This window comes from Perca flavescens, chromosome 1 (assembly GCF_004354835.1).
Source record: "Perca flavescens isolate YP-PL-M2 chromosome 1, PFLA_1.0, whole genome shotgun sequence".
Classification (NCBI taxonomy): Eukaryota; Metazoa; Chordata; class Actinopteri; order Perciformes; family Percidae; genus Perca; species Perca flavescens.
Genome location: NC_041331.1, coordinates 17,123,559 through 17,141,011, shown reverse-complemented (window position 1 = coordinate 17,141,011; position 17,453 = coordinate 17,123,559). Strand labels below are relative to the sequence as shown.

The 17,453-nt window shown below is 41.6% G+C and overlaps 1 protein-coding gene across 1 annotated transcript in view; it reads left to right on the top strand.

Annotated features, from left to right (window-relative positions):
- The window catches only part of nhsb (Nance-Horan syndrome b (congenital cataracts and dental anomalies)), a 57,909-nt gene extending 42,807 nt beyond the window's left edge, over positions 1-15,102 (top strand). The window contains exons 2-9 of the mRNA XM_028604972.1: positions 5,697-5,849; positions 5,945-6,081; positions 9,023-9,215; positions 9,414-9,545; positions 10,062-10,214; positions 10,584-13,781; positions 14,019-14,142; positions 14,302-15,102. Of these exons, the coding sequence (XP_028460773.1) occupies positions 5,697-5,849; positions 5,945-6,081; positions 9,023-9,215; positions 9,414-9,545; positions 10,062-10,214; positions 10,584-13,781; positions 14,019-14,142; positions 14,302-14,929 (4,718 nt within the window). The 3' untranslated portion in view covers positions 14,930-15,102. The remainder of the gene's footprint in view (positions 1-5,696; positions 5,850-5,944; positions 6,082-9,022; positions 9,216-9,413; positions 9,546-10,061; positions 10,215-10,583; positions 13,782-14,018; positions 14,143-14,301) is intronic.
- Positions 15,103-17,453: the final 2,351 nt, after the last annotated feature.

The following is a 17,453-nucleotide window of genomic DNA, read 5'->3' as shown; positions in this document are numbered from 1 at the left end:
GCCTTTCTCTTAATAGATCCTTTATCTAACATTTCTTAGCACAAAATACAAATTGTATCAAAGTTCATACAGAACGTAACCATACATTTGCATTGCTTCGGTTTAATCTTTGAAACACTAGAGTGTCGGCCCCTGTAAACTGCTGCATTACTCTCTTTTGTGTATTGCACTGCATTTCTTTGTTACATAGTGTTTTCTACCTTCTTTTTTTGCTGTACCTCCTCTCCTCCCCTCTCTCGGTGCTGTTGGCATGCAAGTCCTGATGATGACACTGCAAGTTGCTGACACTGCACCTGCAGATTTCAGGATGAGGGGAAGCAGAGATGGAGGGATACAGTAAGGAGGAGAGTGATGATGGGTGAAAGACAGAAAGAGAGCGAGACAGACAGAGTGTCCGTTAGAGGAGTGTGTACGTGTGCTCACTGATGTCTTGTCCTGGACAGTAGCGATGGGTAACTCCCAGCAAAAGCTTCATTACAATCGAATGCAGATGAGAAGGAAAAGATGCAGGACAGCAAGAGCGAGGCGGGACAATGCAGGTACGAAAAAGAGGTGAAACTCTAGAAGATGCTGAATACAAACATTTAGATTTTGTCACATGCTGCTGAGCATTATATTTTGGGATATGATTTGTGTTCCTTTTGGATTCTCTGTATAATTAACTTTGAACTGAGGACTGCATTGTTTATGTTTTAGTATTTTTAGAGCTTTGTGAGTTGCTGCCAGAGGAAAGGCTTGCAAGGTACTGGACCGAGTGGTCAAGAGGGGAAACATCCTGTGTGGAACAGTCAGATGTTTTTTTTGTTTTTTTTACATTTGTTTAGCGAAGTTGATGCTGCAGCCTGGCAACAGACTGTAAAGCTACATCTTATGGAACTTTGTATTCTACCATATCTCTAAGTCTTACCTCCACTCAAAAACATTGCTACTTCACTTGGATGTTTTTTTTTTAATCTCACTGTGCAAAATGATGTAGGTGCAGAGTTTGACACGAGAAGTGTGTTTTCACATCAATCTGCTGAAGGAGGAAAGTTTCTTTGTGCTGCTCACCTTAAATCTGAAATCATGATTTTTTGACGTCACAACTCTTTTGGAGGCAACTTAAACATGTCTAGAGAGGATCTTGAAGTAAATAATCTTTTTTGATGACACAGAATGAAGCAGCAGGGAACATTTGGAATAATGCAGTTTTAGCACTACAAGTTGATGATAATGGTGAGGATTCTACAGTTAAGATGAATGTTTTTACCCAAGTTTAACTTTTTGTTTTTTAGGTTATCAGTTCTTCCGCTCCTGGATTATTTTAAGAGAGCTCATGCTTTAATATCTAAATTTGTTTGGGCCGGACAACAAGGGAGGATTAGTTTGACCACTTTACAACGGCCTAAATTAGATGCTGGTTTGGCTCTACCTAATTTGAAGCTTTATTTTTGGGCCTTTCAGCTTAGCTCTTTTCGGGTATGGTTTCATCATCATTCTGAAATACCACGGAAACAAATTAAAGCCTGCAGTGTAGCTACATGCAGGCTTCAGGATCTGGCATTAGGGGGCTCAGCGCTGAGATCCTCCGCAGACCATTTACGTACAGTCGCCCAGGCTGCAGTTACGTAAATAAACATGTAATCACAAAAATTATAATAATGAGGAGTTAGCAGCAGCAAGACAGTAAGAAAACAAGAGTATAAAAGAGGAAGTAAAGAAAGGGACGATAAGAAGAAAGATCAGGGAAACAAGTGGGCTGGTAGGTAGTATAGCCCAGTGGCGGATCTAGAAAATTTTACATGGGGGGGGGCAAAGGGGTAGCGAGAGATCTTGGTAGGGTGGCAGGGGAAGACGGTACATGGGAACCCCCATACGTAAACTGCTATGCCCTAAACTGCTACAACTATTATTTCTAGTCATAGTTCCATTATCTTTTTTGTTACTATAATTACCATTATTATGAATCATAATTCTTTATATCTGTATATCTGTATCCATCTGTATCTAACCGGCAGCGGCCACCAAGACCCTGGATCTGTCTGATGTTTCTGCCCAAAAGGAAGTTTTTCCTCGCCACTGTTGCACCAAATGCTTGCTCTTTGGAGAATTGTTGGGTCTTTGTAACTTAAAGAGTGTGGTCTAGACCTACTCTATCTGTAAAATGTCTTGAGAAGAGTGAACTGTTGTATATGTAAATATTTACATATCTAACCCTATAACATATACAACAGAAATGGAAATAGCCAAAAACTGAAAAGACGTCATGTCACGACATGTTATGTTACTGTACTGCATATATATATATATATATATATATATATATATATATATTATATTTAAGGAGAATATAAACCAACCATATGGTCCAGGGGTAACTGCAGCCTCCTCTTCCTCTCTGTCATCTTCATCTGCCTCCTCCTGATCACTCTCTGCCTCTGTCCCTCTCTCTGAACCTGTAGCCTCCTCTTCATCCCTCACAGTCAATTCTTCCTTTCCCTCTTCTCTTTCACTCATTTCTGCATCTCCTTCTGTGGTCTTCTCCTGCTCTGACCTGCCTGGTCTCTCCAGTTTCCTGTCTTCTCCTTCTTCATTTCCCTCCATCTCTTCCTCCTGTGCACATCTTAGAATTGTCTTGGCTGGCAATATCCCCACTTTTAGGCTTCAGCTAATATCTCCAGCTACTCTGGCCTGCAAAAGTCAAGATGTGAAAAGCTCTTGTTATTCTTGTATTACATTAGACTGTAGGGCCCTGTAGCTAATAAGTAGCCTAAAAAACATAAAATCAGAAGAGATTTATTACATGCACACATCAGTTATGTTTAGACTAGCCTTCTTAATCCCGTTGTATTTGTTGTTTTCCCAGTTTGACAGTAAAGGATGTTGCCTGGTTTAATTTGTGCAGCCATACTGCCATGATATGTGAAAGGAAGTGGATTTTGTAGTACTCCTTAACTAATCATATACAAATGATAAGTCTCAGCAAGTACTGTGTAGTGTGTTTTAACGTAACGCCACCGAAACGGCGACCCTCTGTAAACGTTATGAATTCAAACATTCCAGTTTGTAATATTTTGTATTATGTTCTTCTTGTCTTTACTGAAATCAAACTAATCAAACAGCAGAATGCGCTTACAAACCAGGAGGGAGCAATTTGACTTTTGGCAAACGTAATGGACGCGCTGTTGTTGATGCTGACTCGCCTTTAGCAGACATTACATTTATTACAAATTTTACTTTACATGAAACGTGTGTTTTAACTTGGGGAAACTGACTTCACCTTCAGAGGCTCGGGGGGGCAGCTCGGTCGCTGCGGTCTTTGCCGGGATGCAGGGTCACCACACCGCAGCAGACTCACTGTGTGTGCGAATGTGCAGAATGTGTGAACGCCGCTTTGCACGTTTGATGCAGGGACGTAGCTAAGTATTTGAGGGCAGGGGGCTAAGATTACATCTACAATTATTATTTATTATGAATTAATATAAATTAATTGTTTGTTTCAATGTTTTTACAAGCAAAGTTTTTTGAACACCAAAGTTAGGGGGTAGCTGGGGGGGGCAAGGCCCTACAGTGGGGGATCAGCTGCCCCCCCTTACCCCCCTGTAGATCCGCCCCTGGTATAGCCACAGTATCAAATCCACTAATTTAACAACCATGAACAGACTAGCTCTATGCAACCAACACAAGGATCTCACCGAATTTTCTTAAACTTCCCAGAATTTCAAAGCAAAATAATTCCCAAATTGACATACGCCGTTTCTAGGGCTGGGACAATATGCTTTGTCCCGATTTTCCTTCACTTTACATGGGTGCCAATTTGATTAGTATTGCGATTTTCATTTATTGCGATTCTAGAAGTATTGCGATGCAATAGTATTGAGTATTGTGATTTTCTTTTTCTTCTTTAACAAAAACAAAAGTTGAAAAATACACTTCTAGAGACAATATATTATGAGATATTTCTAAAAACTAATTGTTTTCTAACATTTATTTCATTTGTAAAGAAGTAACATACATGTATTTTCTGTATTTTCTGCTTTCAGCCTAAAATATTTAGATGAATGATTGTTAAAAATTCTAAAGAAAAATAATCTATTTAAAAAATCATCTAAGAAAAACAATCTATTTAAAAAAATCATATGATTTTTCACCCTTAGCCATTATGGTGAAATCCATCTTAAATGTATTTCAATTGTCTTTAGATTTCAGATACTGTTCAGATACTACAATTCATACAATTACATCAGCCAACTGTGTTTGTAAAGATGCAGTCTTTGAAGTTGTGTTTTATAATCATTAAAGACACAAGGTTTGGTGAGCAAAACAGACAATAACTTTATCTGTATGTGACAATCACAGAACGCTGTGTAATTGTTTATCTAATGTCAATAAGCTGGCCCTTTGTGCTTCTTTAACCGTGTAGTTTAAATCAGCCGGATGCTGCTGATGTGAGCTCGCTGATTTAATTGCAATGTGAGCCTTGATGAGCAATGAAAGGTTGCCTGGCTACTGATGTACAGTGTGGCTTTCAAGGGCACAATTGCATTATGCATGCTGAGGTAAAAGAGGGGAAACAGATTTAATAATAAAAGCTAAAGGTGCTATAAGAGCAGATAAGAGCAATGGATAATCTCACTCCTCTCTCTCCTCATCTGTAAATCAACCGTTTTAATCTTTGGAAATGAAAGTTAGAGACTCTCAGGTGTACATCATTCATGACAGTAGGGCTTTTTGTGTTTTCTGATATTAAATTGTTGTGGCAATCAACATGGATGACTGTAAGAAATGTACAGTGGCATGCTGGTGTATGCAGAGTTGCAGTGAGTGGTGTTTAGCTGCCATCTACTGGCGTGTTTCGGCCTTGTCTCATGTTTGAATTTAAAATATAGAAAGAGGATTGTGATACAGTATGTCATCAAAATTTCTAAATATTTTTTTGTGTAACAACTTATAATATCATTGTCCTTATTTCCCTTTGTTTTGTGTATTTTCATGTGTTTACTGGCTTTTGTGTGAGGCCTCTGCCTGTAGGTAGTACATTGTAAAACCTGGCCTGGATCAGAGCTTATTCAGTGTTTCCTTTATTGTTGTTTTCTTTCAGATGCTGGTGGAACAGACATGATGTTGGCATACAAATTAAAGCAACGTGAACTCATATAGCCTAATTGTCTAAACTCAAGGCCCTGTCACATAGAGGGGTCCTAAAAATATATAGTTTTGAGACCGTTAATAGTTTATTTGATAATGTAATTGTATTCTGCACATTCCTAAATACATGTGTTTAAAATCTAAATACCTCAGACTAATTGAAATTCATCTTACCTGGCAACAGGTAGTGTTCCAACAAAGAAGTACAGGTTGGTTTGTGGGACTGTAGACAACCTTTTAGTTTTTGCAATTGTAGTCTGCTGTGTGCTCCATACTTGTAGAGTTCTTGAGGGTAACAGACTAGTTATAGGATGCAAAGAGAGCAGGAATATTAGGGGTTCAGCTCAGGCCCACAGCTCATTTCTCCCCCAGGCCTGCTAGTTGGTCATATGGCCATGGGTGTATAAGGTTAAGAGATACGTTATAATGTTTCTATGATTGGATAAAATCACACAAAGGTGAAACACTGCCTAAAAAAACAGAACCAACCAGACCAGTTGAGATTTATTTTTTTATACGAGTCATCATAGAAATTCCCTTTAAAATGTTCTGTCTGTGTCCTCTCTCAGCGGTGTCAAACCTGGATATAGAGAGCAAGCTGTCGCTTCACTATCAGGCTCCATGGCACCAGCAACACAACGTATTTCATCCTTGTACCCGACCACCATGCCTGGAGGAGCTGCACAGAAGCGCTCAGCTCAGTCTCAGAGCCCTGCACAGAGGTGAGAGAGGCTGATCCGGTCCGCACAGATGCATTATGTTGTGTACAAATTACACGGATTGTGAGTTCTCATGTTTGTGCGTTTGGTTTTCACAGACGAACAACAGCACCACCGGTCCACGAGTCGGGAGAGAAACAGGGTGACCATCTCTATCTCAGTGGCGCCCCCTATGCCCACCTTCCCCTCACCACACAGCATCCGCCGACAACAGAGAAGTCGCCTGGCACGAGCAGTAAGGGTGACACATATCTCACAATCAAACAATAAGAGGGAGGTTATCCAGAAATTGTTTACTTTAAAAGGTGCCCTGCCACACATACAATTACTTGCATTTTTTGAAATATGTCAGGTCCATGTGTGTTTGTGTTATGTTGTAAATGTGAAAATGAACTGCTACCTCCTTTGGCAGCTCTAGCCACTGAAAAGAAATAAGCAGAGAAATCAGACCAATTACAAAAGCTGGTCAGTCTGACATCATATTGCCTGAGCTCATTGCTATAAAATTAGCTCGCCCAGTTGGGCTGGGTAAAGGATTCTGACAGCCAGCCTCTCATTGGCTAGTTGTTAGCCAATCAGATTAAAACAGCTTAGCTTGTTGAATATTGATGAGAACTGACAGAAATCCAGCTGAGTCTTCCTGTAGGCTTTTTATACCAAACTAGAATGGCTTGAAACATGGTAACCAAGGCATTTGTTCCACAAAAAATGTTACAGAGTCCATGGTAGAACTTCAGACATTACCACAAAGTAATGAAATATGTGTGGCAGGGCACCTTTAAATGGCAGTAACTATATTATGCGATTGTATTTTTTAATCAAGCAGTTCAGGCGTTTCACTCACTAAGAATTTACATAGTTGAATCAGAATTGTCATGTCTTGCCTATCGTCGAATCATGTGAAGGGGTTCGGTCACGGATCATGGAAAGTGAAATTTAAATCTGTCACGGGTGTTGGATTTATTCACGCACTTTAAAAAGATTTATTAAAAGTTTCTTTCTTTTAACATTTTTATTTACAGCAATATGTTGATATGTATATCATAATAGGGTGTATATTAACTTATTGGTAGTTCTATGTAAAATTTAGTCATTCAGCACCCCCATATAGCCAAAATGGCATGATCCTTGTTTCATAGCTATATAGATAAAATTATCCATAATACATTTTAGTTCTATGTTACGAACTGTCATAGTGGAAATGGCGGAGATTCGGACAGAGAATGGCTGAAACTTCAACGAGCGCCCGCGAGCAATTTAATGTGGTCAAGCGAGCTAGAGAGTGACTTAAAAGAGCAAGTGGCTTAACAGCAAAGCTGTGAATCAGAGAAATAAAACGTTTTGGTCGTTTCATCACTAGAAATGCAACTGTAGCATGCATCACACTATCACTAACGTTATCCACATTCATATTTAGACGCAACAAATGACATATCCAGCTACAAAAAAGCCTCAAGTCGAAAGTTAGAACAGAAGAACGAGTCGTTCCTATGAAGATGATACATCGTCTCGTTTTGTCCCATTGGTGTAAACTGGCAGGTTTCAGAACATTTTCAAACAAGTAAACAAAATGAACCACTTAACAACTGGACAGTTTGTCTTGTACATTTTGAGTGAGGTATGGAATAGTGAAGAGGAAATTAAGTGGAAAATGTCCCTTTTTCTTATATTATTTGTGCTTATTAACACCTTATTAAATATGTGTTACAATAAACTGACACAATATCTCATTCTGATGTTGCCATGCAGCAAGAGAGAGCAGAGAGGGAGCGCGAGTTAGACTATCAACCCAGGAAGGTAAAACAGAAATGTGTCTGTGTTCATGTCTGTTAATGTCTAACACGTAGACGCCTGCTATAAGATTTGTGTGTATGCACCTGTGTACAGCCACTGCTGTGTGTCTGGCGTTTCATGTAACATGCACAGCACTAAATTTGATTCCAGTATAAAAATGTTTTTCTCTGTTATTATGTGATTGTATTGGTACCAGTTTACCATAGCATATATATGTTGGTATACATTATAGGTAAGTTATGTTTGGAACTTTTTTTTAAATACACTAATTTAACCTTCATTTCTTTCTGTCTGAATCTGTTGAAGGAGAGGACAGTGAGAGAAACAGAGATCCAGACCATACAGAGAAAAGTAAGGAAATTATCTGACACAGTAAGAAAACATTTCTAATTGTATTAGTGAAGGACTTCACCGATTTGACCTGCACTCAGCAATAATTGTTTGTATAAATGTGTGTGTGTGTGTGTGTGTGTGTGTGTGTGTGTGTGTGTGTGTGTGTGTGTGTGTGTGTTCCTGCTGCGACAGGAGAGGCCAGGGAGGGAAGCAGATATTCAGACGATCCAAAGAAAGGTAAGAGAGAGGTTTATCAATCAACTACACCAGACTTATACTGCCTTTAATTATTTCAGGTTTTTCTTAATGTCGACAGGATACACAGGATTTTAACCAAATGGAGATTATTTTAAGTTAGCAAGAGGAAACTGGAAAAACTGTCTGTCGCATTCATCCTTCACCTTTTGACATTCCTTTAAATCTTATAATTTATAATGATTTAATCTTTTGGATTACTCATGTCATCTGTTCTTTTGTTTTCCTTTTGTCTTTTCTTTACTTTGTGTTCATAGTTTGAGTGCTTTTACTCACTTCCCCCTTTTGAAGGTTGCATCTTTATTCCATGGAATAGAAAGGTATCAAGCATTTGTGTTGTTTTAACTTTCCGTTTATCGTTAATCACATTTTGTTATTTCTTGATAGCTTCACTCTGCACTACATTTGGTATTGTTTTTGCCATTAATAGGGGTATGACGAGACACTCAGCTCACGAGATGAGACAGTACACAATATTAGGTTCACAAGAACGAGATTTTAACACTATTTTTAAAAAGACTTCAATGTTGAAATATGACTGGAAAATAGTATTTTATTTAATCGAAAGTCACAAAATGAAAAACAAGCAATGTTAAAGGTTCAACTCGTCACAGCCATTTGATATCTTCTGCTGTTATAGGAATGGTAAACTAGTGGCTATTTCATGCCACGCATCACCATTGTAAACAATTATTTTTAGTTTATCCAACTACATAACTTATGTATCAAACTTTTGGACTTTATCAGTACCTAACAAGTATATAATGTTGCTCCTGTCCATCTATTCCCTTCAGGCTACTTCAACAGGAGAAGGTGAAGGTGGTGAGGTCCTGGTAGGCCACAGACCCAAGGCCTCAGCCCCCAATGCCCCTTCGACCCAGGATAAACAGACAAACTGGTCCAAGCAAAACCTCCCACCATCAGATCAGAAGTCAACTGCCGATTCTCACTCCATCTCCTCCTGCATCATCCCCATCAACGTCACAGGTAAGACAAGGAAGAACAATAGGAAAATCAAGAGTAAGGTTGGACCTAGTGAGGATCAATCAGGGACTTTTTTTATTGTGAGGCAACAGTGCTCAATCAGGAATCAAACCCAGACTGCCTGCATGACCAGGAATCCAATTGAATATATTACATTTTATTTTTTTTATATGGCTTATGGCTTCTGTGTTGTTATTGCAGGAGTTGGGTTTGACAGGGAAGCAAGTGCTCGTTGCTCTCTAGTCCATTCCCAGTCGGTTCTTCAGAGGAGAAGGAAGCTGAGGAGGAGGAAGACTATCACAGGAATACCCAAAAGAGTACAACAGGACATGGGTATGTTATAGAGCACACCTAGAAATTTTAAGGTTATTATACTGTATTGGTCTTAATCTTGTAGGTGTGGCAAATTGCTATTGGTTTTAACAATATTTTTTCCAATTGAATTGCTGAGATCTGGGAATGAAGTGACCTTGCTAATACAGCCATGAGTTCATGAGAGCAAGCTAAAGGAGCAGCAACAACCACATGCAAACAAAATACTAGGCAGTCTATTAAAACTGTTACCCAAACTGTACTAGCTACTTGTGAGCTACTACATGGTTTAGCTTTGACCTATTATCTGTAGTTATGCATGCATGCAGTTTCATAATGCCTGGACATTTTAGATGCTCTTACCTTTGTTTTTGCATCCAAATAATGTGGTTTTCAGAAAGTGACATAGCTGGGGATTTGTTTACAATCTAAACATGAATAACGGAGGTCCTCATTCTCAGCAATAAAGCTAGCCTGTAAAATGTTACCATTACCTCTAGGACAAACACTCAACATGCTTTGTCTCTTTACTTTCAGACTCCGATGAATCACCCGTAGCAAGAGAGCGCACTGTGATTGTCCATGCCAACTCGCACCAACTTTCTCTCTGTCAGGAAGACCTCTTAATCAGCGGTCACCTCCATCACACTCGCGACTCTGGCTGCCAGACAGATGATTTCCTTATACCATGTAAGTTTCTGAGAATGGACAAGTATCTTTAGATCTTTATTTTGGTTTCCATATTTGTGCTACGGACTAGGTTGAGGAGTTTGCTGAAATCATTCCTGCTATAAATTATATTACAAAATGCTTGACTTTGAGTTATAGCTGTGATGATAACTCAGCTCAGATAGCAGCCATTGCTACATTTGAACTGGACAACCATCTGAAGGCTGCAAAATATCAGACTAGTATACTTTCATCTTCAAACTAGATCCATCAAACTAGAATTCAAATTACGTAGGACTATGGTAACTTGGAATGGTTTGGTCAACATTCATGACATTAAGAAATTTCTCCCTCTGTTCCGCTCTCTCTCTTCTGTCTTTTCCTCGTCAGGTACAGCTGCTCCCTCCAGAAGGCGCATCAGAGCCCAACGTGGCCATCAGGGAATCCCTGCCTCTCTTTCCCATTCAACAGGCAACATTTCTTCCCTGGGTGACCAGTCAGATTCCACATACACCAGTGCTGCAGGCCATGGTGGGCGCTTGCGTTCTCGTAGCCTTCCTCGAGAGGGTGGACGTCTGATGGACAGTGACGAGGATGACGATGACAATTATGATGATGACGATGAAGATGAGGATTTGTCACCATATGAAGCAGAGGACTTTATTCCACCTGGCCCTAGTCCAAGAATGAAGATGATGATGATGAAGGATGAAGAAGAGAGCACAGATGACCAGGCAGCCCCTGAGCCACTGCAACTTGGAAGCCTAAAAAGGTTGCAGCGATCTGGGGATAGAGACAGAGGAGGTGGAGGAGGGAACCCAGAGCACAGCTGGATGGAGAGGGGTCGTTCTCGCATGCCCCGCAAGGCTGATATGGGCAGCTGTGAGATCTCATCGAGTTCAGATACTTTCAGCAGCCCTATTCACTCTGTTTCTACAACAGGAGTCCTAGGCAGCCATGTGGACCACAAGGAGGACCACCAGTCGTCAAGTGGGAACTGGAGTGGTTCCAGCTCCACCTGCCCCTCTCAGACATCTGAAACCATCCCCCCGCCTTCTTCTCCACCACTGACAGGCTCATCCCACTGCGACTCGGAGCTGTCACTCAACACTGTGCCCAATGCCATTGATGAGGGATTCTCTCTGGATCCCTCATACCACTCAGACCTTAGACCTCAGGGCCAGGGCCACAGGTCAAGCTCGTTCACATCCTCAGCAACAGACCAGCTGGACGATGCAGGGGTCAGTACGGCCAGTGAGGGGGAGTGGACATACCCTCCAGATCAAGACCAGACTGATCCAGATCAAGACCCTGACCAAACCCAAAATCTAAACCAGAGCCATGGGTTAGCTCAGGAGTACAACTCCAAACAAGGTCTACAAGACCAACCGTGTTTCGGTGACAAGACCAGCAACACTGAAAAAGAGTCTAGCTCTTATTACCTATCTAATACAGGGGTTTCAGAGGGTTTCTATTCATCTTCTCTGCATTTTGGAGAGTGTAATCAGAGTTACAGAGGATACATGTATAACTATGCAGACCCAGGGCATGACTATGGCCAATCCAACACTGTGGCAGCACCACTATCACATGGAGTTTACTCCCAGCCCTCAGCTGACTTCAGAGCAGGTACTATGACCCTGGGAAGGACCTGTCGTCCGCTAAGGAAACCAAAAGTCAAACCTCCACCACCCAAACGGACCTCCTCACTGAAAAACACCTGTAGTGGAGTTGATGTTGGAACAGACACACAGGCAGATCAGGATAAACCAAAGATGGTTAGTGAACAAGAGCTTACCTTGTCTTCCACAGATATGAAGCTGGAACTGGAGCTAGAGCTTGGAGGTGCTCCAGAACCACTACAGACATCCTGTCTAGTGGCAGAACCATTGGGAACTTGGGGAAGGGGACTGGGTGAAACCGTGGACATAGTAGAGCCCATGTCCTTCAGCTCTGCAGATACACACTCATTTAAGGATGAGGGCGCTGTGCAATCTGACTATGCAGACCTGTGGCTTCACAACACTGACCTTAAGTCCAACAATGGTGAGTACATGTCCATGTCCAACTCAAGCACAGCTACAGGCACTACCGTCATGGAGTGTATCAAGTCACCAGACAGCTCTTCCTCCTCCTCAGAAACACAAAACCAGGCCCTTGTCCAGGCTTCAGAGACCAGGGCAACTAGTCCACCTCTCCCACCTGGAGACTTCAAACTTGGGTCACCTGAAAAGCTGGCTGGCCTGGCCTCCCCATCAAGTGGCTATTCCAGCCAATCAGAGACTCCAACATCAACCTTGCCCTCATCTTCGGCAGCGTTCTTCCCAGGACCACTGTCTCCCTCAACTGGCAAGAGAAAGCCCAAAGTGCCCGAGAGGAAGTCTTCTCTCTCTTCCTTGCAGCACTTCCCTAGAGATGGAGCTTCCATTTCCGCTGGCTATAAAAGAGACCCAGACTTCCCACCTCCACCTTCTCAACTTGATCTCAATGTTCTTCATGGTAGTTATGTCAGACACACGCTATCCCACCGAACACACCACATGCACACGCTCCACCACAGCAAACACAGAGTTGCAAATGTTTTAGCCACTGGAACAAAGTTGTTGGCCCCTGAAGCATCAAATGCCAACCCACCTCCAAGCTCAAACTCTGCTCTAACAATTCCCAGCTCCAATCTATTGGTGATAACTCCATCTGCTCTTCGTTCAGTGCAGCTCCATCCTATTAGCCAATCTACAGACAGTGCTACCACTGCAGACCAGGAAACAGCAAGTTGTGGAGAGACCGCTACAAGACCCAAATGTCCTCCTAGTGGTTCTACTCTGGCTCCACCACCTATTAACACAAGGCCTCTCCCTCCTCGCAGACCACCTCCAAGACCCCCAGTTCATGACCACACCTCCTCCCCTGAACACTTGCCACCACCTCCCCCTGGCCGCCATCCTGATGGGCCTCCATCCTATGAAAGCCTGCTACTCAGACAGGATCGCTATGGACTTGGAACTTTCTGGGCTATGACAGCTTTTAGGACCCGAGTGGACCAATCATCAGAACTCTTAGAGGACAGCTCACCCCTGCATCGGCCCGTGCCACGTGCCCCCCACCCTTCGCCTGTGGATCTGCACACACATATCCACTCGCACACAGAGTTCAGAGGGCTCACACATTCTGCTCATGCCCACCCTGAGTTTAGGGTTTTGGGGGAGCGCTCGTTCTCCCAGGATGATGATGATGATGATGATGATGAAGACGATGAGGAGGAAGAGGAAGAGCAGTTGAAAGAGCCACAGAGGGCTGCATGTTCCAGAGGAGGCATGCGATCGGACCACCCTCCTCCTCCAGCGTATGAATTTGCTGCGGGATCCCACTCAGACTCAGGGCCCTGGGCTAGTCCAGTCAAAGTGCCTGGTACCACAATGGAGACATCGCATCCTTACCTAATCAGCGATGCAAGGAGAGGAGGATATGAAGAGCAGGAAGAAGAGGAGGAAGTGACATCAGGTGCTACCAGAAGTGCCCATCAGCAGCAGCCACAGGAGAGCAAAGATGACTCCACCACTCCCGACACTGAGGATTACTTCAGTAAAGGTAAGCTAAATTCTTCTGGCAGATGAGTACAATTTTGTAAAGATCACAGAAAACACTGAAACATTCCACTATTAATTTATGTAAAAAAGAACCAACAGCTGCTACAACAGCTGATTAATCATGTAGTAGCCTGTAATATAAACAGACAGAAGGGTTAAAAGGATGGTTATTTCACCAATTGTATACTAAATGATCAGACAACCAGATGACATGTGATAGGGATGTTTTGTGCTGCAGATTCCACGCCCAGTGACAATTCGCTCTCCCCTCTGATGGATGACACCAAAGTGGATGATGACATTATTATCACATCACCCAACAAGACCCGTACAACTGAGGACCTGTTTGCCATGATACACAGGTGCTGTAAATTTTGCATTGGTGGTCAATCTATTTGACTCCCTGTTAACAGTGTATATACTGCATGAACTGTATATTTATTTGTCATGTGATTTTGTCTATCCTTGTTAAGCCACTGTCTAAATCTTAATTAGGACTGTCCTGTGATTTCCTCATTCAGATCCAAGAGAAAGGTCCTGGGCCGTAAAGATTCAGGAGACTTAAACGCAAAGTCTCGTCTCTGCCCTGCAGCACCAGTGACCCCTGTCTCCACTGTTATTATCCCGCCAGCTCCTCCTCTCAACATCCCAGCCACCTTAGCCACTGCTGCCGGGTCACAACGAGCCCCTGTGCCAATCTACCGCAGCGCCAAGAAATCCAGTACGTCCAACGAGGAGTTTAAACTCCTGTTGCTGAAGAAAGGTAGCAGGTCTGATTCCAGCTACCGCATGTCAGCTACAGAGATTCTGAAGAGCCCTATCACCCCTAAAACCCCAGGGGACCCCCTTCAGGAAGGGGCCATTAGACAGGCTGAGGAGCTATCCTCTACACTCCAAGATCCCCACATTTCTGGCCTGGACCCAATCCAGATACCAGGCCTTTTCCCGAGAGCCAACTCTGAGAGTTTCACCCCCAAAACCATGCCTATGTCAGCTGCGTCTCGACAGGGACGTTCTCGGATCCCCCCTGTAGCCAACAGCAGTCGCTACAGTACACGCAGCCGCCTCTATACAGCCCCCATGCAAGCCATTTCTGAAGGGGAGACAGAGAACTCAGATGGGAGCCCCCATGATGATAGATCATCATAAAACCACCTGATGAGAGATAGCTGTGTCATACATTTGAAATGGTCTCTTCTACTTTTCTAATCGTGGATAGGTGTGCCATCAAGGCCAATAGTGTAGTTCTTGTGACATACAAAATCTGACTGTTGCTAAAATGCACCCAGTTTTGGATCTACTATTCTATTTAAGGGTGTCAGATAGTGTTGTGAGATACTGAATGATAAAGGGATTGTGAAAACATTGAGGATATACCTAAATACTGTATTATCAAAAGAATAGCTCACTCATAGTTAAAAGAGCCAGACTTAAGACCTATTTTGATCAATATGTCTTTTTTTAAATTAAAAATAAAAAAAGGCCCAAATGTTTGGTAAATTATGATAAGAAAATACATTTTGTGGAGTATAGCGTGTGCATGAACGAGTCATGCAACATCCAATGATATTTATACTTCTTGTGTTTGAATGGTGTGGGTGTGTGTGTGTGTGTCGCTGAGGAATTGATTTCTTATTAAAACAAAAAATTCTTATGAAATTTAATATTCTTTCAACTTTTGGTGCCCAAAGCATTGGCCAGACTTCCCAGAGTCCATCCTCAATATTCCTGCCAACATGCAAGGCTTGTTTCCTTGTGGAAGTTACTAACAACACAGCACCAATTTATCTACTATATTTCCATTTGCAGACCTGGCATAGAGAGTATTACACACAGAGCCAATCATATATTTCTTCACATTAATTATATCCAAAAAGATAACATGATGCATGTATTTTTGTAAAAATGCGCCTCAGAACATGATGAAGTTTCACCATGTTGCATGACCCTATATGGAAACATCCCCTGGATCCTGGTTTCTGTCGACATGTCTGTGGTTCCTTTGTATCATAAGAATATTTAATCTTTCACTGTGAAAGGTTTTAGTGACATTTGTATTACATTGCCAGTGATCTAAATTGATTTGTCTCGGATTTGAGTGTCTAACAAGAAGGAGCAAGGGCTTGCACCTAGATGGGGCCCATTTGTTAAAGATACAGGCTAATTTTGGACAATCGCACAGTGGCCTTTCTCTACTAGAGGTGGTTATAAGCAAGGCATTTATAAGAAACTGCACATATACATGGACCTGCACCATGTTCGCAAGAATTCAATCACATAGTTACTTAAACCCAACCTTGAAATCTAGTATGTTTAGACTGATTACAGCTTTTCCAGTGGCTGGCCAGTCTTGCTGTGCTGACTTGAAGTGGAAAAGGTGCATTTCAAAGCAGTTTTAAAGATACCATTAAGTGCAGACGGTAAAAATGCTTTAGAAGGTCCTCAATCGGTTTGACTAGAGGTGAATTTGGAAAGCTTTCCAAGAACCAACCTCACTTTTGCACTTCATGATTCTTCAAGAATATTCCTTGAAAAGAAAATATATCTTATAATGAAATTGCATATGTATATTTGTACTGAATATTAAAAAGTAATATCTATATAAAACAACAAGCAGACATTTTATAGGGAATCAACCTGAGTGTAGCATAGAAGAACAGGTCTCACTGACAACATCACACATCAATCTTAACAATGTACACTGTTCTCCTCTCCTTGTTGCCTCTCCTTCATTTGCACTGACCCAGTAGCATTAGACAGGTGAAAGCTCAACCCAGTGGCTGCTGTACACAATTTTGTCTTACCCTCCAATCTTCATATCACAAAATCTGAAAGATAGGTGACAAGAAGGGCAAAGGACTACATACTGTACAACCAATCTTAAAAGCAATGCATCCATTGCATTGCTGCAGCCTTTTTCTAACCAACAATGGGTTTGGAGTTAAAAAATCTTTCGCAACTTTCCAATAAATGTTACACATGTAGAGCATCCAGTGTGTTACAAAAGCAAACTATCATCAGTGGAAAGTCTGACTCTCACCTGCCTCTCACAGCAAACACAACACATACTTCTTACATTCAGATACCGTACTTCAGTAGAAACCATTCACTGTATTCTGTGAATACCTCAGCAAGCATATTACTGTTTTATTGTAAATGCTACAGATAGATAGATAGATAGATAGATAGATAGATAGATAGATAGACAGATAGATAGATATACACTCAGCGAATCTGAATTGCAGAACTGACACTGTGTAAGATGGAGAGGATAAAAAGCTGTGAAATGATTACTAGAATTTTACATTCATCATACCCATATTGCTGAAGCGCACTTGTTCCTGTTCATTGTTTTATTTGTTGTGTTTTCTATCGCATGCAATAAGTAAAGATAAAAAAAGAAGAAAAGGACACAACCATATCATTATTTTTATCTGAGAGATGTCTCCTTACCACGAGAAAAGATTTTGTATTTTCCGTTCAAATGTTAAAGTTCAATAATGTGTTCGATAGATGTACAAACTGTCTGGCTAATTCTGTTCTGTATAGTCGTGATCACAAACAGGGGTTTATCTTGTACTGTATATCTACTCACTGGACAATCATACGTATAAGAGACTGTAAAGAAAATGACAGAATCTGTCTGGATGGAGAATATGAACACTTTTGGCAC